The 19,181-nt window shown below is 55.4% G+C and overlaps 1 protein-coding gene across 1 annotated transcript; it reads left to right on the top strand.

Moving 5' to 3' along the window:
- The first annotated feature begins 5,033 nt into the window (after positions 1 to 5,033).
- EPS8L3 (EPS8 like 3) lies at positions 5,034 to 16,671 on the top strand. Its single transcript, XM_043575793.1, has 19 exons — positions 5,034 to 5,162; positions 7,547 to 7,601; positions 7,753 to 7,817; positions 9,167 to 9,325; positions 9,614 to 9,763; positions 9,880 to 9,935; positions 10,339 to 10,472; positions 10,560 to 10,675; positions 10,937 to 11,057; positions 11,145 to 11,206; positions 11,462 to 11,536; positions 11,894 to 12,042; positions 13,715 to 13,796; positions 14,022 to 14,056; positions 14,567 to 14,753; positions 14,960 to 15,079; positions 15,376 to 15,449; positions 15,934 to 16,066; positions 16,329 to 16,671. Exons 2-19 carry the CDS (start codon positions 7,571 to 7,573, stop codon positions 16,338 to 16,340), a joined length of 1,761 nt encoding a protein of 586 aa, XP_043431728.1. The 5' UTR covers positions 5,034 to 5,162; positions 7,547 to 7,570; the 3' UTR covers positions 16,341 to 16,671.
- Positions 16,672 to 19,181: the final 2,510 nt, after the last annotated feature.

Raw genomic sequence — 19,181 nt, 5'->3', positions numbered from 1 at the left:
CCTCTTCAGTATTTGCATACAACTGCCAAGTGCTGACCAACAACTCCACAGCCGGCTCTTTACTTCCGGCACTGCAGCAGGAACTTGCCCCCCACATCGCTCAACAGTCTTGCCGCACGGGCTTGAGTGGCTGCATCACGGCCATCCCACTGAGCTGAGCTTCTGATCCCAAGATCCTCCTGCCTTCTCGATGCTTCCACTCAGAGGCCACAGAAGCCTTTCAAACTGAAGCCACCCGGGATGGAACTGAATCTCCTCACTCCTCCCTGGCTCCTCCTTCTCTTCCAGTCTTCCCCACCTCACCAAGGGTCACCATAAGCTGCCTAGTTGTCCAAGCCCACACCCTGAGTCCCCATCGCCACTGCCCTCTGCATCCTCCCCATCACCACAGACCTGTCCCTGGGTCTCCCGGGGCCCGCACCCCCACTGCAGCCTGTTCTCCCAGCCCAGCTCAGGGATGCACCTAAAACACAAATCAGACCACATCACTCCTCCACTCAGTACCCCCGTGTCTTCCGATTGCCCTTGGAATAAAAGCCAGAGTCCTGGCCGTGGTCTGCAGAGCCTGTATGCTGTGACCACTGCCCGTCCCTGCCTGCCTCACCCCAGACCACCCCAGACCACCTCTCCCCGCACTCATTCCACTCCGGCCCCCGGCTGCCTTCCCAGCCGCAGCACCCTTGTCTTCCCGCTCCCCTTCCACGGGCACTTCACACAAATGGCTCCTTCCGATGCCTTCATCTCAGCTTGAAGCTCCCTCCTCAGACATGTCTTCTCTGATTACATGCATCCAAAGTGTCCTTCCACACCCATGCCCTCAATCTGGTTTCCCACTGGTTTCCTTCCTGCCACTTATCAGGGCTCTGATTGCCTTTATATCTGATCATTTCTTCTGCCTCTGGAATGTAAATAAATGCCAAATGCAGGGATGATATCGCCCTTTATTCCTCTGCCTGCCTCATAGAAGCAACTCGCCCCCATGTGCCAGGACTGGAGGCGGCAGTGGCAGAGATGGGATCTGTTTCTGCAACTCCCCGGCAGCCCCAGGGCCAGGCATCAGCCCTTGGCCATGGCCCCAGCCCCCGAGCTGACATCATCCGTGCAGTGTATCAGCAAGAGCTCTGGCTGGACCCTGCCCTGGCGTCTGGCTCCATGAGCCTGCAGTGCTCTTAGCCGGCACCCTATCCCTTCCAGCCCCAAGCAGGCCCTCTCTCCCGAAATAACCAGAGTCCCGCCCTATCTTTCTTACTGCCCTCCATGAAAACAGACCTGTCTTTCCTCTAGAGTTCCCCAGCACTGACCAGGCCCTGCTCTGGAGCTTCTGAGAGGCCCTGGGCCAGGGTGGCCTGGAGGGACTCTTTGGCCCCCTCAGCCTAAAACCTGTGCACCTGGTCTGTTCCGACACCCTACTCCCCGGAGGCCTCTCCCCATGTCCTGAGAACCAGCAGTGGCAGGGCCCTTCTGAGGAGGCAGAAGACCAGCAACATCCTTGTCACACCTTTGTGCACAACCACTCAGTGATTCCACTCACCACCAGGTGATGAAGACACTCAGATCCCATCACCTGCCACCACCTCCCTGTCACACACACACCTGCAGATCATGCTCCGGCCACAGCCAACTTCTCACCATGCCATTGCAGCAGGATTGCCATTCCCTCCACCTGGCATTCCCTCCCCATGTCATCTCTTGGCCCGACTCCTATATGGTTTTTAAGGGCCTGCCCCAGCGTTCCCTCCTCTGGGAGGCCTTCCCTGATGCCCCCAAACAGAGTATGGTCCTTTGTCCCTGGGATGCCGCAGTGCACGTATTTGTTCACTAGTCCTTTCCTCTAGACTGTGGCAAAAACTACCCTGGGTCCTCAGGAATCCTAGCCTGAGGGGGACACACCCCTCAACGTGACAACGTCCGCGGTATTGGAGGGATGTGTGTACAAGATGTCTGGGAACCGAGGGCCAGGGTCGCCTCCAGTCCTGGGCAGTGGGAAGGCTTCCAGAAGAGGCCAAGCGGGGGTGCAGACGTGAAGGCATAGAGTGTTTCCCACGGGCAAGGAAGGGGTGGGCGTTTCTGGCAGAGAGAAGGCAGGGAGCTGGGTGTGAGGGCTTGACTCGTCCAGACCCCCAGGTCACCCTAAGCTGAGTGTAAAGCACAAGGAGCAGAGAGTGGCAGGGGGTAAGGCCGGGCTCGGAGACGGGAGCCTCCAGTCCACGAGGCTCCTATTCTGTTTAATAGGAAACGCAGCACCACCTGCGTGCTCAGAAAAGCATGGCTACACATCTCTCACTTGGCCTTGATTTTGGGTTCTGCTGGGAACTAGTTTATCAAGACAGTAATTCAGGGGTGAAATGATGCCCAAAGTAGTCCACGTCCCAGTTTAACGAGGAATGTAATATTGAAAGCTTTTATAAGGAGTTCTTTCTAAATCCTTGAGATCTCATTCCTGAGACCCCCTAGGTTTCCTAGAATTAATCCAAATTTACCAATAAATTGTTAAATATCTTCAACATTTTAATTAGTGTATGTATCTTTTCATACAGCACGAGTTTGAGTTTTATCCTGAGAGCATCAGGGAGCCAGTGATGGGGTTTGAACACAGAGGGATGGTGACCTTTCCGGGTAGGGACTGTCCTGTGTGCAGGGAGGAGAGAGGACAAAGAAGAGCTTGTGTGGAGGCAGGGAGGTCACAGACTGCTGTGTTGCTGCAGGCAGACAGTTCGATGTGTCTGAGCTCAGGCCATAGTGGTGAGGTGGGGGCAGATGGATCCATCTGTGGGGACTCAAAGGATGGGGGGCTGGCTGGGTGTGGGCCTGAGGGAGGATGGTCCCAGGCCCCTGCTTGGATGCTTGGCTCGGTGTCGTCCCTCCACTGAGCCGGGAACGTGGGAGGAGAGGCTGGGTGGTTTGGAGGGAGATACTGAACACAGGCTGCGTCCCAAGGTGTCTCCTAGCATCTAGCACGGTGCCCAGGAGACAGGAAGCCCTCAATACGGAGCTGAGGAGTGAATGAGTGATTGAGTGAATGAATGAATGAATGAATGAATAAATGAATAAGGTCCCAAGCCCTCATAGCCCCACAGTTCACGGAGATGCCCTCTGAGTCCCAACTTGTGGTGCCCCAGCCAGGATTAGCTTGCTAAAGAGTTGCTGGCACCTGGAGCTTTCTTTGTGCAAAAGCATCAGTTGTGGCCCCAAATCCCCAGGCGTGGATGGCCTGGCCTCTCCACCCTCCTCATGTCCCTCTACCCTGGAATGGCTCCACTCTGGCAGACGTCCACAATGCCTGGCACTGAAGAAGCCCTGGGTCCAGCCCCACCCAGACCGCAAAGAGTTCCTGTCTTAGACCCACACTGCTCCCAAAGGCACTCCCCTACAGGGCCCTGTGGAGTGCAGAGCGGAGGAGGCCAGCTGGTGCTCCTTGTTTCTCTGTCCTGACATTCACGCGTATCTCTGCAGTGGGCTGTGCCCCTCCCTTGTCCCCAGTCCTCTATGCGAGAGCCTCCTGTGCTTGCACTGATGTCAGGGAAGGCCTATGGGAAGGACGGGCCTGTCCTTAGCTGGGTGGGAGCACAGCCTTAGCTGGGCACACGAGCCTGTGCTGGAGGTAGAAAGCGGCTACAGCCTTGATGAAGCTGGGGCTGGGGCTAGAGGAGGCAACGAGACAGGCTGTCCTATCCTGAAAGAAGCTGGAGGACCAAGAAGCTGAGACCCAGGAAGCAGAACAGCCAGGAAGGCCTAGAGGGCTAGTTCCCATGAGGCCACAGCGAGGGGGCTGGCTCAGCAGGCACCTGATCCCTGGGCTCCTAGAGCTGGCTGCCCAGTGGACTCTCGCAGGTGGGGAAGGCCCTGGCCAGGATCCAACCCCTGGACTCCAGACCATCCAGGGCAGTGTTGGCTGGGCTGGGGGTGGGGGAGTCAGCCAACACCTCCTGGGACGGCCCCAGGAAGCCAAGGATGGGTGGGCAGATGCAGCCTCCACTCCCAGACCCAGGAGTCTCCACAGATCCCAACACCTACTGGGTCCTGACCTCTGCCCACAAGATCCACCAGCACATTAGATTTCCCTCCCCTCCTCTCCTCTCCTCTCCTCTCCTCTCCTCTCCTCTCCTCTCCTCTCTTCTCCTCCCCTTCCCTCCCATCTCCTCTCCCCCCGTCCCCTCTCCCCCCCTCCCCTCCCCTGCCTTGTTCTCTTGGTGTCTGTTTACATGCTGTCCCCCTTGTTAGACTGTGAGCTCCCAGAGGGCAGGCAGCCCAGCCCACCCTGGGTGCCAAGGAAGGTTTTTAAGTACAAGGAAGCACAGGGACTAGGAGTATTTGTGAATAGAGACAAAGGCAAGCTTCGGCAAGTTTCTCACCTTTGCCAAAGCCAGCCAGCTATGGACCAGAGAGAGGTCTGAGGGTATGAGGCCGGGCAGGGAAGGAAAGTGAGGGGAAGAAGAAGAAGAACTCGGGGTGAGAGGACTCCCTGCTGGGTGGGAGGAGACAGAAGAAAGGACAGAATGAGGTGATTTGGCCAGGAAAAGCCTCAGCTCTCTATGTAATAGGCACAGTGGCTCCAGTCCCTGGTCCTCAACTGCTCTTACAAGATCCATGTCTTGCTCACAGACACCACCTGGGCACACGTGATCATGTATCCACACGGGCAGCACACGCGCACATACGTGCCAGTCCACAGCTTCTCTGGCGCCTGGGGTCCATGTCCAGCCGCCTGTCCCCTGACCACAGAAGCCAGAACCCCCCGGGCCAAGGGTGCCCTCTCCTTCTGGTCCCCGTCTTAGTGCCTGATGCCGACCTGGGGCCTCAGAGGAGGTACCCAAAAGGCGGAGGGAAGAGGAGGCCACCCCCTAACACCAGGGGCAAGCAGAGAAGGAAGCTGGGAAGCAGGGGTCTCTGACTAAGTTTGGCACAGCCACAGGTCCAGGCTTCCATGCTGAGTGGGTGGTGGCCTAGGAAGCCTCTACATCCACCAGAGTCCAAAGAGCACAGGTGTGGCTGCCTGATGGCCTCATCATCATAAGGCCCGCCTGCTCACCCAGGGCCCGCCTGGTCACAGGGCCTCTGTCTGTGGCCGAAAGCAGAGAAGCCACTGCCCTCCCGTCACCAGCACCGGAACGTCAGCTCAGACACCAGCCCCCCCCAGGGGGACAAGCCTCACTGGAACACAGGTAAGGGTCTGGCCTTCAGGAAGACCAGGGGTCTGCCCAGCTGCAGGGGATCCCAGGGAGGTGGGAACAACTTAGGGTCTTCCCAGGGCCAAGGTCTCCAGCCCATTCCCAGATGCAGCCCCGAAGAGCAAGCCCAAAAAAGGGCTGGGACTCAGCTGCCCGCTAGCTGGCTAGGAAGCAGAGCAGGGGGAGCCAGGGCTCCAGAAGCATCTCTGGGCTCCTCCTCTGTGACTTCTGTGATGTAGACACCCCTTCCCCGCTCTCAGCCCCTAAATTCAGGGGATACATAGGGAAAACTAGGCTGCCATAGTCCTATGGGTCAAAGCCAGTTGGCTCCCATCTCCTGTGGTCTGGGATCTTGGAGCTTCAGATGGTTCTCTGGACCTGCCCACAGGGACCCAGAGGGACTATCCTGGCATGGGGGGAGGGGAGCAGGGCAGCCGCCAACCATGGCCAAGCTCATTCTCTCTTCTTTCACTTCTGGATCTAGAAGCAGGAAGTATTCTAGGTGGGGGGGAGTAAGGAGGTGGGGTAGACTTAGGAGGAGGAGCGGGCTTCTAGCACCCCTTACCCTTGGAGGGGGATGAGGTGCTCCCAAACAAGGAACACAGAGCCAGCCGCCTTCTCCACAATCCTTCAATTGTTTCTTAGCAACTGATTTCCCCATCACTTGAGTCATCTTATCAAATCCTCTGCTATTTTCATAAGAGTCCTCATAAACGGGTGTGGGCCGCTCTCTTGCACTTTGCCCGGGATATTTCAGGGTTTCTGCGCAGGCACACCATGTAGATACCTGGCATCCACAAACTTAATACCCCGTCCATGATGCGTACATGTGTCATTCAAATAGCACTCACCCTTGACCCACATGCTCAGTTAACTCCCACCCCACCCCACACATGCGCATGACCTGCTTTTACCTTCATCCCATTTCAACATATTTGTATTCTAGAACCTCTCTGTGCCAGGAAGGCACTGGAGAGAGAGTGGTGGCAAGACCAGTCTGTCCTCAGCAGGTCACAGCCCAATGACAGAGGCATACACAAACAATGAAAGCATGGGGTTTGCAGCCAGACAGGGCTGCGACAGGCTGTTCATTCTCCATTAAAGACTCTCTGGTGACCTCAGGCCTGTTACCCTCCTTGAGCCTCAGAGTCTTCATCTGGTAAATGGAATAATAACGGTACCCACCTGGTGAGTTTGTTCTGAGGATTAAATGAATTGACGAAAGTGAAGTCGATAGAACAGGGCTTAACACACAGAGCCAAAGAAGTATAAGCGATGATAGATGGAAATTAAATATGATGTTTGTGGGGCACCTGGCTGGCTCAGTTGGTTGAGCATCCGACTTCGGCTCAGGTCATGATTTCAAGGTTCATGAGTTTGAGTCCCGCATGGGGTTCTGTACTGACAGCTCAGAGCCTGGAGCCTGCTTCAGATTCTGTGTCTCCCTCTCTCTCTGCTCCTCCCCTGCTCACACTTTCTCTCTCTCTCTCTCTCTCTCTCTCACAAAAATAAATAAACATTTAAAAAATAATTTAAAAAATGATGTTTGTAAGGGGCATGGCACCAGGCTCACCACCAGAGTGGCTGTCTTTGCCAGAGAGAAACAGACAAGGTCGGTGCGGCATCAGGAGGGTATTCTGGGCAGGGGAGAGTGTGGTGGTTGAGGGGGGCTTCACTGAGGAGGTGATCCTTGAGCTGGATTTAAAGGACTGGGTAGGGAGGGGCCCTGGACCAAGGGTTCAGCTAATAGAAAGGTGAAGAGACAGGAATCTTGATAAGACATTCAGAGAAATGCAAATCATTGACAAATCCTACAAAGCCCCATCATAAACATGCCTACACGTGTGCATGCAGACACACACACACACACACACACACACACACACACCCCTCCTAAGTGGGCCCACAGCTTAAGGAGTGACATTTGCAGAACTAGTCCAGGTTTGGACAAGAGGCTTGCTTTGGCAAGGAAGGCTGCCGCACCTGATGCTTTTCCTCCAGAAGCTAGGTGCGCCCCATGGACCTGGCATCTTTCACATCCAGGCCCAAGGCAGGATATGTTCCCAGGTGCCTGTCCACCCAGCTTTCCTGAGCCCACAGGAATGAGCCTTACTGACCAAATGATGGGGAGCCAGGAGCCTGCCTTGGGGCCCCCGGGCCCAGCCAAGATGGGGCTCCTCAGAGAGTGGCATATCTGAAGATGATTCCAGAAAGGCCCCTGGAGCCAGAAGTTTCTGGCCTGGTCCTGGAGGCCCCGGGTCAGAGCCTGGCCCGAGCCTCAGGCCTGGGTGAGGGTTGAACTGCAAGAGCAGCCCTCCTACCCCATTCTGCCCTGGTAGCTCTCCTCCCCGGCCCTGATGGCTATCTCTTTGGTTCAGTGTAGACTCTAGGAGACATCGAACATGTCCCGGCCGAGCAGCAGAGCCATTTACCGTAAGCTCCCCCACCGGTCCCCTCTCCCCTTCCCCCCGCCCCAACCCACTGCCCTCAGGGGTCTCCCTCCCCTCGCTGACTCCCCGCTGTAGTTGCATGTCTCCCCTGCCCTGTTCTTGTGTCTCCATCCCCTTGCTTTGCACCCCTGCAGTGCACCGGAAGGAGTACTCACAGAACCTCTCCACAGACCCCACCTGCCTGCAGCACAGGGTGGAGGTGAGTAACCCTGAGGAGCTGCTCTCTGCCCAGGATCTGGCCTGGCTGGAGGCAGAAATATGTGAGGACAGCGGTCCCTGCAAGGACTTGAACAGCCCACTGTCTCAGAGAAGAAATGTCTGGACTTGAGTTCCCAGGGCAGACACAAACAAGCTACTTGGAGGCTGGCACGGAGGCTCTGGCCCTGCCTGGCTGGACAACACTGGCGCTGTGAGATCTGGTTGCCCGAAGGCCTGTCAACACCGCAGGGAGAGCACAGGCTGGAAGGACGTGGTGGGGAGGAGCATATACCTGACCAGGCTGAAGTATCTGGGGTAGAAACAGCCCCCGGGCAGTGGCAAATTTAGGCTCTCCGGGAGAACAAGCAGAGAGGGGCACAGGGGCGGTGGTCTGGAGGCTCACAGGGCAGCAGAGGTGGGGCTCCCTCAGCCAGCTGGGCTGGGGCCAGGAGTCCTGGGCTTCATGACAGAGGTGGGGGCTGGGAACGGGCTCCATTTAGGCCTGGCAGGTGAGAGCAAGAGGAGACATGTCCAGGATGCCAGGCGTTTGCTCATGAGGTCAGGGACCCCTGAACAAGCAGGCAGCGTGAACTCATGGAGAGGCACTGGGGACTGGGCAGAGAGCAGGGCAGGGGGATCAGGCAGATAGCTGCCCCCCAACAAGGGCCTGGGGGCAAGGACAAGGGGTGGCATTTGGATGGGAGAAGGCAGAGGTCTCCTCGAGGAAGGAGAATAACCACAAAAACGTGATCAGAGCAGCCGTGGGCAAGGCTCTGAGTGGAGACAGATGACTATGGACCTCGCCGGGCAAGAATCAGGGAGGGGGCTCTTAATCTTCCTGCACGACTGGGAAGGGATGGACTAGCAGAGGTGGGAAAAGCATTCTGGGTACAGGGAACAGCATGAGAAATGTCAGAGAGGCAGGAATGCTAGGTCAGTGAAGAGAAGGACCAGGCTACGACGGTGGATTCCCAACTGGGGCCAAGGAAGGCAGGGACGGAATCTGAAGGTCCTATATTCCACTCAGAGGAGTGCAGACTTTATTTGTTGGCTCTTTGGAACCATATCTACCACCATCCGGCCCCTTCAACTGGCCTGGACTGTTAACGGTCATGATTGTCCTTCCTCCAGACTCTGAAACCCTTTCATGCAGCTCATCAGACCCTGACTTGGGGGCCCTATCCTAGCCCAACCTGGCCCTCCCACTGACCCTTGAAGGCTTCTATATGGGGATGGCCTGGGACATCCCTTACAAGGAGGGATGTCTTCCTCCTCTGCTGCCTTTCCACCACCCCACCCCTGCCTACTACAACCTGTGAGCCCCCTCTCCAAACCTCTTTTCCCCCTCAGCACCTGATGACATGTAAGCTGGGGACTCAGAAAGTCCAAGAGCCCAAGGATGCCCTGAAGAAACTGCAGGAGGTGGATGCTCAGGGCCGGGTGTGGAGTCAGGACTTGTTCCTGCAGGTCAGAGATGGCTGGCTCCAGCTGCTGGACATTGAGACAAAGGTCAGCCCTCCCACTGTCCTCTGCAATGGATCATAGCTACCATAGATTGTAGAAAAGCAGGCACCAGGCATGGACGTCACCCTTCCGTGCCCCAAAAGGCAGCCAACTGTCCCCATATACAATACACACCCAGGCCTAGGAGGAGATGGGGGACAGAGGCACAAGGGTCAGGGAAGATGACACACCTGCCCCAGGCCACTAGGAGAGCTGAGGCAACCCAGGTTAGGAGTTTCCAGGAGCCACCATGGCTCTCAGGGGCCTCACAGCCCAACTCTCTGTCCGGCCCAGGAGGAGCTGGACTCTTACCGCCTGGACAGCATCCAGGCCATGGATGTGGCGCTCAACACTTGCTCCTTCAACTCCGTCCTGTCCATCACAGTACGGGAGTCAGGCTTGCCAGGCACCAGCACTCTGCTCTTCCAGTGCCAGGAAGTGGGGGTGAGTGACCAGGGGTAGGATTGGGGAGAGAGTGGGTATAGGGTCCATTGACCATCACTCTCCCCCTGACACTCCCCACACATATACATAGCCTGACTGACTGCTGCTTCCTCCAGGCAGAGCAACTGAGGACCAGCCTGCAGAAGGCCCTGGAGGACGACCAACAGCAAAAGTAGGCAGTCTCTGCCCCGGCCCCCATCAGGACCTCAGGACTTGGGCCTGGGAGGGCCAGGCCCCGGCCTCACATCTGGGGGAGCCCAGAGGCCTGTGGCCCAACCAACCTGGGCCTGGAACTGGGAAGGGACCAGGCTGGGACTTGCCAATGGGCATAGGGCAGAGGCTAAGGCCAGGACCAGGGAACACTGAAGACTGTCCCTGGAGACTGACATGGGACCGAGAGGACCTGGAGGGCAGGCAGATGAGGCAGGGTGGAGTCCCGATGGAGACCAGGGAGCAGGGCAGGTGGGGCTCCTGGAGAGAGGTGGTAAAATCCCTCAGTCCTGGGGCAGAAATATAAACAGAGACTCTGTCCCAAGAACCCCATCAAAACTGTGTCCCCATTATGTGCTCACCAGACCCCAGTCTGGAGCCCCAGGCCAAAACAGATGGAGGGGGCCTTCTCCGGAAAGACCGTTCCCTAAGGAGCAGTTACCCCCTCCGGAGCAGGGGCCCTCTCCAGAACAGCCCTACTGGATGACCCCAGAGCACAGTAAGTCTGGGGCATGAGGGCAGATGGAAAGGAAGGTTTGGAACAAAGATCAAAGAGCCTCTGGGCCATGGTCCCCTTACATTGCAGACATGCCACCATCTCCAAGGTCCCTGCCACGCCACTCCAGTGCCCGAGAACCAAGCACCTTCACTCTCCCTCCTCCAAGCCAGTCCCCATCCCCCGAGAACCCAGAGAGGGATGAGGTAATTATAGATTGTCTTGGGTTTGCTGAGGCTTTCTGGGCCTGGCCCAAGGGAAGACATCAACCCTTCCCCTGCGCCCAGGAGGCCAGGCGCCAGGATGGCCAAGGAAGGCCTAGGGCTGAGGAGGGATAGGGAGGTTTGGTCGGACCCTGGACTGGGCCTCAGGCTCCTGTTGGAGGTGGGGAGGGGTTGGGAGCAGGGTTGGGCATTCCAGGATGGGCCCAACTGCCCATTCAAGGGCATGGGTTGTTTGGGGTCCAGGAGATACTAAGCCACATCCTTAGAGACATCGAGCTGTTTGTGAGAATGCTGAAGGAGGCCCAGGCAAAGAACAGTCATAAGAAGAAGAGACTGGGGAAGAAAAAGGGCAAGGATCAGTGGGGTGAGTGCTGAGGGCTGGGGGAGAAGGGTGGGGGGTGTGGTCCTGGGATCATCTACAACCCACCACCCTTTCCCCCACCCCCTTTAGGGATGACACAGGCACAGTACATTGAGTGCTTCCAGAAAGTCAAGTACAGCTTCAACCTCCTGGTATGTGGCTCCTCACAAGTTCCACAGCCCTCCCCTTGCCCCATGCCAGCAGCGCCCTCCTCTCTGGTCTTGTGGATGCCCCAAATCCTTTCCTTCTCTAACTTCACCCCTTAGAACCTCCCCCTCCTCCTCGTGGGACTCCTTTGGAGCGTGCCAGGCTCCCAACCGAAGCTCTGAACAATTATGGGGCCCTGTGGTCCTGGTAAAGGTAGGGAAGGATGACGGGTAGTAGCACATAACGCCCTGTGTCCCCAGGGGAAGCTGGCCATCTGGCTGCCGGAGAAGAATGCCCCTGAGTTCGTGCACATCCTCTTCCAACTTCTACACTTCGTGAGTTTGGGGATGATAGGGTGATAAAGAGAGACAGGCTCCATTAAGATGGAGCAGAGGCCACGGTGGAAGGCAGGGGGGCAGAGGGAGGCTGTGGGGTCTGCACCTTGCTCACCACAATACAACCTCCTCATTGGTCCCAAGATACCATCCCGGCTGTGTGCAGAACCCCTCAACAAGCTAGATGGGCTGGGGTCGGAGCCTGGGGCACCAGGGATCCAAGAGACACAGGAAAGAGCAGGAGTCCTGAGGCTACGCAGCACTGCAAGGGTGGGAAGCCAGGGATTCCAGGCCCTTCCACTCCTCCTTAGCCGTGGGGGAGCCTGGGCTTCCTGACACCTTCCATTTCTCCCCTAGATCCTGGCCCAGTGCTCGGAGCCCGGCCTGGCCACCCGAGTGATTTCACCCCTCCTCACCCCCAAAGCCATCGACCTGCTGCAGTCCTGCCTAAGCCCACATGAGAGTGACTTCTGGAAGGGTCTGGGTGTGGCCTGGACTACCAGCCGGTGAGTGAGGACCAGGCCTGAACTGAATCGGGGTGAGGAGCATGGGGGCATCAGGCACGACACTGGAGATGGCAGGCTCTACATTGTCACAAACCAGAAATATCTCAAAACAAATTCAGGGGGGACCCAACATGGATTTCCCAACTTTTTATTAGACTGACTATAAACAATTAAAAAAACCCAAAACCTACCACTCACCGTCACCCACCACTGAAGGAGAAAAGAACAATGCTTCCCAAGAAAGCAGAGCTGGCAAACTTCTATTAAAATATTTTCTTAGGGTGCCTGGGCTCAATCGGTTAAGTGTCCCACTTTGGCTCAGGTCATGATCCCGAGGTTCGTGGGTTCAAGCTTCATGTTGGGGTCCACACTGGAGCCTGCTTTGGATCCTCTGTCTCCTTCTCTCTCTGCCCCTCCCCCTGCCCCACTCACGCTCACTCTCTCAAAAATAAACATTAGAAAAAAACTTCAGGGGCACCTGGGTGGCTCAGTTGGTTAAGCATCTGACTTCAGCTCAGGTCATGATCTCACGGTCTGTGAGTTTGAGCCCCGAGTCAGGCTCTGTGCTGACAGCTCAGAGCCTGGCGCCTACTTTGGATTCTGTGTCTCCCTCTCTCTCCGCTCTCCCCAACTCACGCTCTCTCTCTGTCTCTTTCGCTCTCTCAAAAACAAACATTAAAAAAAAAAAAAACTTGTAAAAAAAAAAAAACCACCTCAAAAATTAACATAATAAAGTAAAATATTTTCTCATTTTTGCCAAGGACAAAGTGGAAACTGTCTCAATCCAGCCAGAACTTAAGAATTACTGACATAAGAGATGCAAATGTAACATCGATAAGGGCTGGCAACCAACAGGCCAAGGGGGTGAGAGAGAAAGAGAGATCCCACACTGGTATTACTGTGAGAGGGGCAGTGAGCTAATCAGGCCACGGCAATGAGAGAGCCATGGGGAGTGAGCGGGAGGTGAAACCAGCTGGGATACGCTGAGCAGAGGCGTCAGTGAAACATTCACCAGACACAGGGTGGCCCGGTCCTCAAGAGAGAGGTCCCAGCTGGCTTGTGGGTTTAAGTCAGCACAGAAGTGACAGCTGGAGCCCTCTAGAGACTAGCGCTCCAGAGGGAGCCCAGGGAGCTCCCTTAAATCAGTGAGGCCTGCCAGAGCCCGTGAGAGAAGAAGGGACACTTCCATGTGTTGGTGGCCAAAGAGGTCAAGGAGGCAAAGAGAAATGCCAGGGAGTTAAAAGGAGAAACAAAAGAGCAGAGGCATGAAAACCAAGAGAGAAGAGGGTTTGAGAAAGAGAGAGAGGCGTCAACCAGGAAATGAGCCAGCTGTGCTAGTGAGTCTCTTGCCAAATGTGGAGGGTTCTTTTCATTTCAGCCTCATTAGAAGAATTTTTTGTCCAGTCCATCTAAAGACATGAATTATGGCCCAATGTAACTTATTTACCTTATTGTGGTAGAATATGCATTAGACAAAATTTACCATTTTAGGGGCACCTGGGTGGCGCAGTCGGTTAAGCGTCGGACTTCAGCCAGGTCACGATCTCGCGGTCCATGAGTTCGAGCCCCGCATCAGGCTCTGGGCTGATGGCTCGGAGCCTGGAGCCTGTTTCCGATTCTGTGTCTCCCTCTCTCTCTGCCCCTCCCCCGTTCATGCTCTGTCTCTCTCCAGGGCCAACTGGACAGGCAGTGAACCCCTGCCCTATCAACCCACATTCTATGATGGTTGGCAGCTTCCAGAACACTCCAACCAGGTAAGGGGAGCTTAGCAAAGAGTCCTGCTCAAAGCCCTGATCTCTGGCTACTTTCTGCCCATTCGGTCCAAACCACGGTCACATGACAACTAAGTGGTAGGCGGGGCCACGTGGGTACCCAGATCTGTGTGGTGGACAGGCAGGGGAGCGGATATGGGACAGGTTTGTGTGTGAGTGGGTCTGTGGTCTGATACCCCACCTCCTCTCTCTGTTCTTTCCCTACAGGCCCCCTCAGGATACCAGGACTCTACTTCCCTCCGGTATGCCCTGGACTTAGTCAGGGCTGTATGATTCTGGGGAGGGAGGGATGGGACTGACCCTGTGGATCTGTGGATTGTACATCTCAGAGACCGTCTGGGCTCTCTTTTAGCCAGGCATGCGTGTGTACAGCACATCCCTCCCCTACCTCGGGTGAGAAAGCAGTTTTTTTACCTTCCCAGACTCCAATCCTTCTCGTGATACTGTCCACACATGCCTCTGATTTCCCAGAGCTCAGAGATAAAGCGCTCAGAGGAGAGCTCAGACATAGAAAAGTCCACTCCTGGAAGAGTCTTCAGAAATCAGAGACATTTCAGACCCCTCCTGCCTGCAGAAGCCCCCACCCTAAGCCCCACCTTACACTGACCGGCCACTACACCTCTGTGGCAGCCGAAAAGTCACCACCAGACTCCAGGCAGGAGATATCTGGGTCTCTGGGGCTGGGACAGGGACTCAGTCCCTGAGGCTCCATTCTCCAGCCATCCTGACTCTGCATGTGGTTGGGGGGGAAGCCCCGCGTTAGGGAGCACCTACTTTGCTCAAGAGGAGATACAGCACCATGGCCCTCAGCCCGGGGACCCCAACCACGTGCCCTCCAGCCCCAGACTTGCCAAGCCAGCCCTGAAAATGCAAGTTCTCTATGAGTTTGAAGCTAGGAACCCACAGGAACTGACTGTGGCCCAGGGAGAGGTGCTGGAGGTGAGACACGGGCTTGAGGCCTAGAAAAGAAGATGGTGGTTGGTGGGAGCCATAGGGGTTGGTGGTCCAGGTGTGGGGCTGCTGGAGCGGGTGGCCTAGATAGGGAGAAGGAGGGTGAGGAAGGGCAGGAAGGAAGAAACCTTTGTGGGGGTGTGGGGGTGGACAGAAGCTCGGGTGACTGAGGAGTTAGGGGTGATTCTTGGCAGGTTCTGGACCAGAGCAAGCGGTGGTGGCTGGTGAAGAATGAGAAGGGACAGAGTGGCTACATTCCCAGCAACATCCTAGAGCCTCAACAGTCGGGGTCCCAGAGCCAGCCGCCTTCTCGGGTACTACCCAACCTAGACTATCCAGATGCTCTAAGTCGGAGGTGGGGGGCAGGAAGGATTCAATGACAAGCGGAGGAGATAGCCCTGGTGTGATTTAATCAGTAGTGTCGCAGGTTTCCTGTGTGGCAAGTTTATCATGGGGCCAGAGCAGAGATCAAGTCTTGTCCCCACCAGACAAGCAAACCATGAAACAGGATGAGTGATCCAATAGGAGTCAAGAGAAGGGGCCCAGATGATGGGGTTTGTGGGTAGAAATGAGACGAGATGGCCTCTCATCTCATCTCCCCTGATTCTAGGCTCCAATGCTTCAACTTAGCTCAACGCCTGAGGAAGTCACAGCCTGGCTGCAGGCAGAGAACTTCTCCACCATGTAAGTGCCTAGCCCCACAGGGTGTGTTGGGAGAACCTTCGTAAAGGACTCAGATAATAACCAAGGAAGCCTGGAGACCCAGAATATACACGCAGTGCTACCTCTGCTGAGTTAAAGAGAGCAGAAGAACGGGCGTGCCCATGCCCTTCTAGAGCACTGAGTGAGGAGCCTCCGCCTCCGGGAAGGCGGCAGGACCAGAGGGAACTCAGGAAGAAACTCAGCCGCCAGCCACCCCTTCCCACCACAAAATTCTCTTCCAGGGCATTTCTCTGTTCAAACCCAGGAGTTCTGACACTGGTTTAAGCCGACATGGGTATCTTACTCCTTCACCTCCAGGCACCCTGCTCCATGAGTCCTCCTGTAACCCCAGCCTCCAAGCCCACACAGCTCCTCATACGATACTCCAAAATATACCAAGCCCCAAGTACTCGGGCCCGAGTCCTTCTGCTCTACCACTGGCAGCTTCTGCTGTTCTTGTTCCCAGCACGGTGAGGAGCCTCAGGTTCCTGAGAGGGAACCAGCTGCTTCACATGAGACCTGGGGAGCTTCAGATGCTGTGTCCACAGGAGGCCCCACGAGTCCTGGCGCGGTTGGAAGCTGTTAAAAGGATGCTGGGGGTGAGGACAGCCGGGGGCCCTGACCCCCGCGGGAAATGCAGGATGCTCCCTGGGTGGGAACGAGAGTGCCAGGTGGACAAGCCTGCGGGCCCAGCCCCGGGCTAGAACTGAGTGTGGCAGGTACCGGGCGCAGGGCATATTCACCCAGAGGCTCGACTCCACCCGCTCAGGCATGCCTCGAGGCTCCAAGCCGGTTGATGGCATGAGCTCTGGGGGTCCCTCACCTGGCAGTGGCCTCACCTCGGTTGTTTTCTTTCCTCAGATGAGCCATTAGGCACCAACCCAAACACCTCTAAGACCAAGACCCTCTCATGAGCAAGATGGCAGATCTGATTCTTTGTGGAGCCCTGAGAAATCCACTCTGAGGTCCCCAGTTTGCAGTGAACCCCACACCCCAGCTCACACAGCAAAGAGGATGAGCAAGCCCGGAGGTTGAGACAAACGGTTCCCCTTCTCGCTGTGTTGAGGGACCCCCCTCTCCCCCAGTTACCACCTATTTATTGTATCTCTTTCCTAAGCCTGGAGCACTAATGCCAGATTGGTCAGGTCTCCGTTCAGCAACCCCCCCCCCCCCCGCCTCCCAATAAAAGCATCTTTGAGCTTCGTATGTTCCTCCCTGAAGCTTCTTCTGGGCCTGATGGGGGCCCAAGGCAGGGAGGCGGGGAGAGGTGGGGAGAGGTGGGACACCGGGCATGAAACAGCAGCAGCCCCACACCATCCCTGGGCCGGACTGTCTGAATTGAGTGGGAATCGCACTGCAAACCTGGAGCTGAGAGAATTTGAGAATTATGGCCCAAGCTCTCCTTACCCTTTCTAAAACAAACTCCAAAATCAGGAAGGCTATGCTCACCATCTTTACCCTTCTGTGTACATGCTCCCAGTAGGTCCCCAGGCACCCAGGAGAGCTGGGGCACCGCACTGCACAGAAGCAAAGGGTACTCGGGCTGACAGCGGTAGGTTCGGGTCACAGTCACGGGTGATCCAGAGAAGCACTAACAAGCACGGCAGTGGCTCCAGGCTCTACTTGGCAACTGCCTCTTTTTTTTTTTTTTTAATTTTTTTTTTCAACGTTTATTTATTTTTGGGACAGAGAGAGACAGAGCATGAACGGGGTAGGGGCAGAGAGAGAGGGAGACACAGAATCAGAAACAGGCTCCAAGCTCTGAGCCGTCAGCCCAGAGCCCGACGCGGGGCTCGAACTCACAGACCGCGAGATGGTGACCTGGCTGAAGTCGGACGCCTAACCGACTGCGCCACCCAGGCGCCCCGGCAACTGCCTCTTTTAATGCGACTGCTGTCCCCTCCTGTTGGGTGAGCCAACCTTGAGCTCCCTGCCCCGCTTGCCTCTTTGGTGGCAGAGCACAGGGAACATTGGCCTGGAAGGTGAAAGTCCACCAAATGGCTGTTTGAACTATAGCAACTCACTGCCTGGGTCCCTGTTTTCTCAAAGGTTCAGTAAAGAGTGTGGACTGTTTGTTGGTGGCTTCCAATATTTAGTACACATGGCCTTTTTAAATCTCATAGCTGTCTTGGACTCTTCTCCCTACCTAACAGAGGTTATACTCTTATTGATTTAGTTAACAGTAAGTCTACAAAGATGTGCCTATGGGTCAACAGCCTTGGAGGATTAAGATGTGCCCTTAAGTCTCTCTTTTGTCTGAGCCCCACATTTTACCCTATTTTTAAAATTTCTATACAGATTCCTGGGGCTCCCCATTAGAGATTCTGTTTCAGTGGGCCTGAGGTGGGCCCAGGAATCTGCACTTTTTAAATGTTTATTTATTTTGAGGGGGGGGGGAAGGGCAGAGAGAAAGCAGGACAGATGATCTGAAGCAGACTCTGTTGACAGCAGAGAGCCTATTGTGGGTCATGAACCCACAAACCAGGGGATCATGACCTAAGCTGAAGTTGGGCACTTAACCAACTGAGCCGCCCAGGTGCTCCAGATTACCCTATTTCTCAAAGGCCTATGTCAGTCCCTCAAGTTCCTAGCCTCCGAAAATCACCTCTTAGCTGGTAACACTGAATAGGGAAGCAAAAGCTTTCCTTCACAAAAGAGAATACAGGAAGTCTGACTGCCAAGGGCCAAAGTTAACCAGAAAATTAATTTCTTGGAATGGGCAGAGGGAGATATTAAACCATGGCCCTCTGGGACTTCATAGAGCTGAAGGAATCCTAGATCGAGGGAATGATTTCAGGACCAGGGGGAAAAAAAGGTGTTTTAGCACAGGGCTCCCCAGATGTCCCAGCAAAGACTGAGGTGAGGTGAGGGGCTGTTTGGACACCCAAGCACAGGGGGACCGGCACAAGTCTCGCTAGTAGGCAGACCTAGGTGTGAATCCCAGGCCCCCCATGAGAACTTAGGCTTAGAAAGGCAACTTAACTTCTCCAAGCATTATCTTCTATAAAATGGGCATAAAACCTATTTCACAAAATTGTTGTGAAGCTTTCATTGGAATAAATTAGCAACCTGTATGAAATATCTAGACTCTTGCCTGGCATATCATAGGTGTTCAAACCATGTTCGTTAGGTCAGGTTAATTTGTGACTGGCCTTTTGTGACCTTGGAAGAGGAATCCAGGCATGTTAACTCATGTGCCCCTATGTGTTTGCACTTCTTTCCCTCTTCCTTTTAGTGACGTGTCCTTACAAAAGTCCCAACCTTGGGGCACCTGCGTGGCTCAATCGATTGAGAGTCTGACTCTTGATTTTGGCTCAGGTCCTGATCTCATGGTTTGTGAGTTCGAGCACCACATCAGGCTCTGTGCTGACAGTGTGGAGCCTGCTTGGGATTCTCTCTCTCTGCCCCTCCCCCACTCGTGTGTGTGTGTGTGTGTGTGTGTGTGTGTGCGCGCGCGCGCACACACACACACACACACACACTCTCTCTCTTTCTCTCAAAAAAAAAAAAAAAAAAAAAGTCCCAACGTTGGTTCAGCAAACTAAGGGAGACATGTGATTTCCCACACACACATTAGGGGGCTGGGGCTCAGTGTCCTGAGAGGCCATGGCCAGAAACCTTCCAAGTAGCTGCCTCCCCACCACCCTCCACAATAGCAATTCCCTGGTGGCCAGAGTCTCAGTCGCTCTGTGGGTGAAAAATGAACAAGCCTTT

Source organism: Prionailurus bengalensis, chromosome C1, assembly GCF_016509475.1.
Source record: "Prionailurus bengalensis isolate Pbe53 chromosome C1, Fcat_Pben_1.1_paternal_pri, whole genome shotgun sequence".
Lineage (NCBI taxonomy): Eukaryota > Metazoa > Chordata > Mammalia > Carnivora > Felidae > Prionailurus > Prionailurus bengalensis.
Note: the sequence above shows the minus strand (reverse complement) of the source record. Positions and strands in the feature narration are given on the sequence as shown.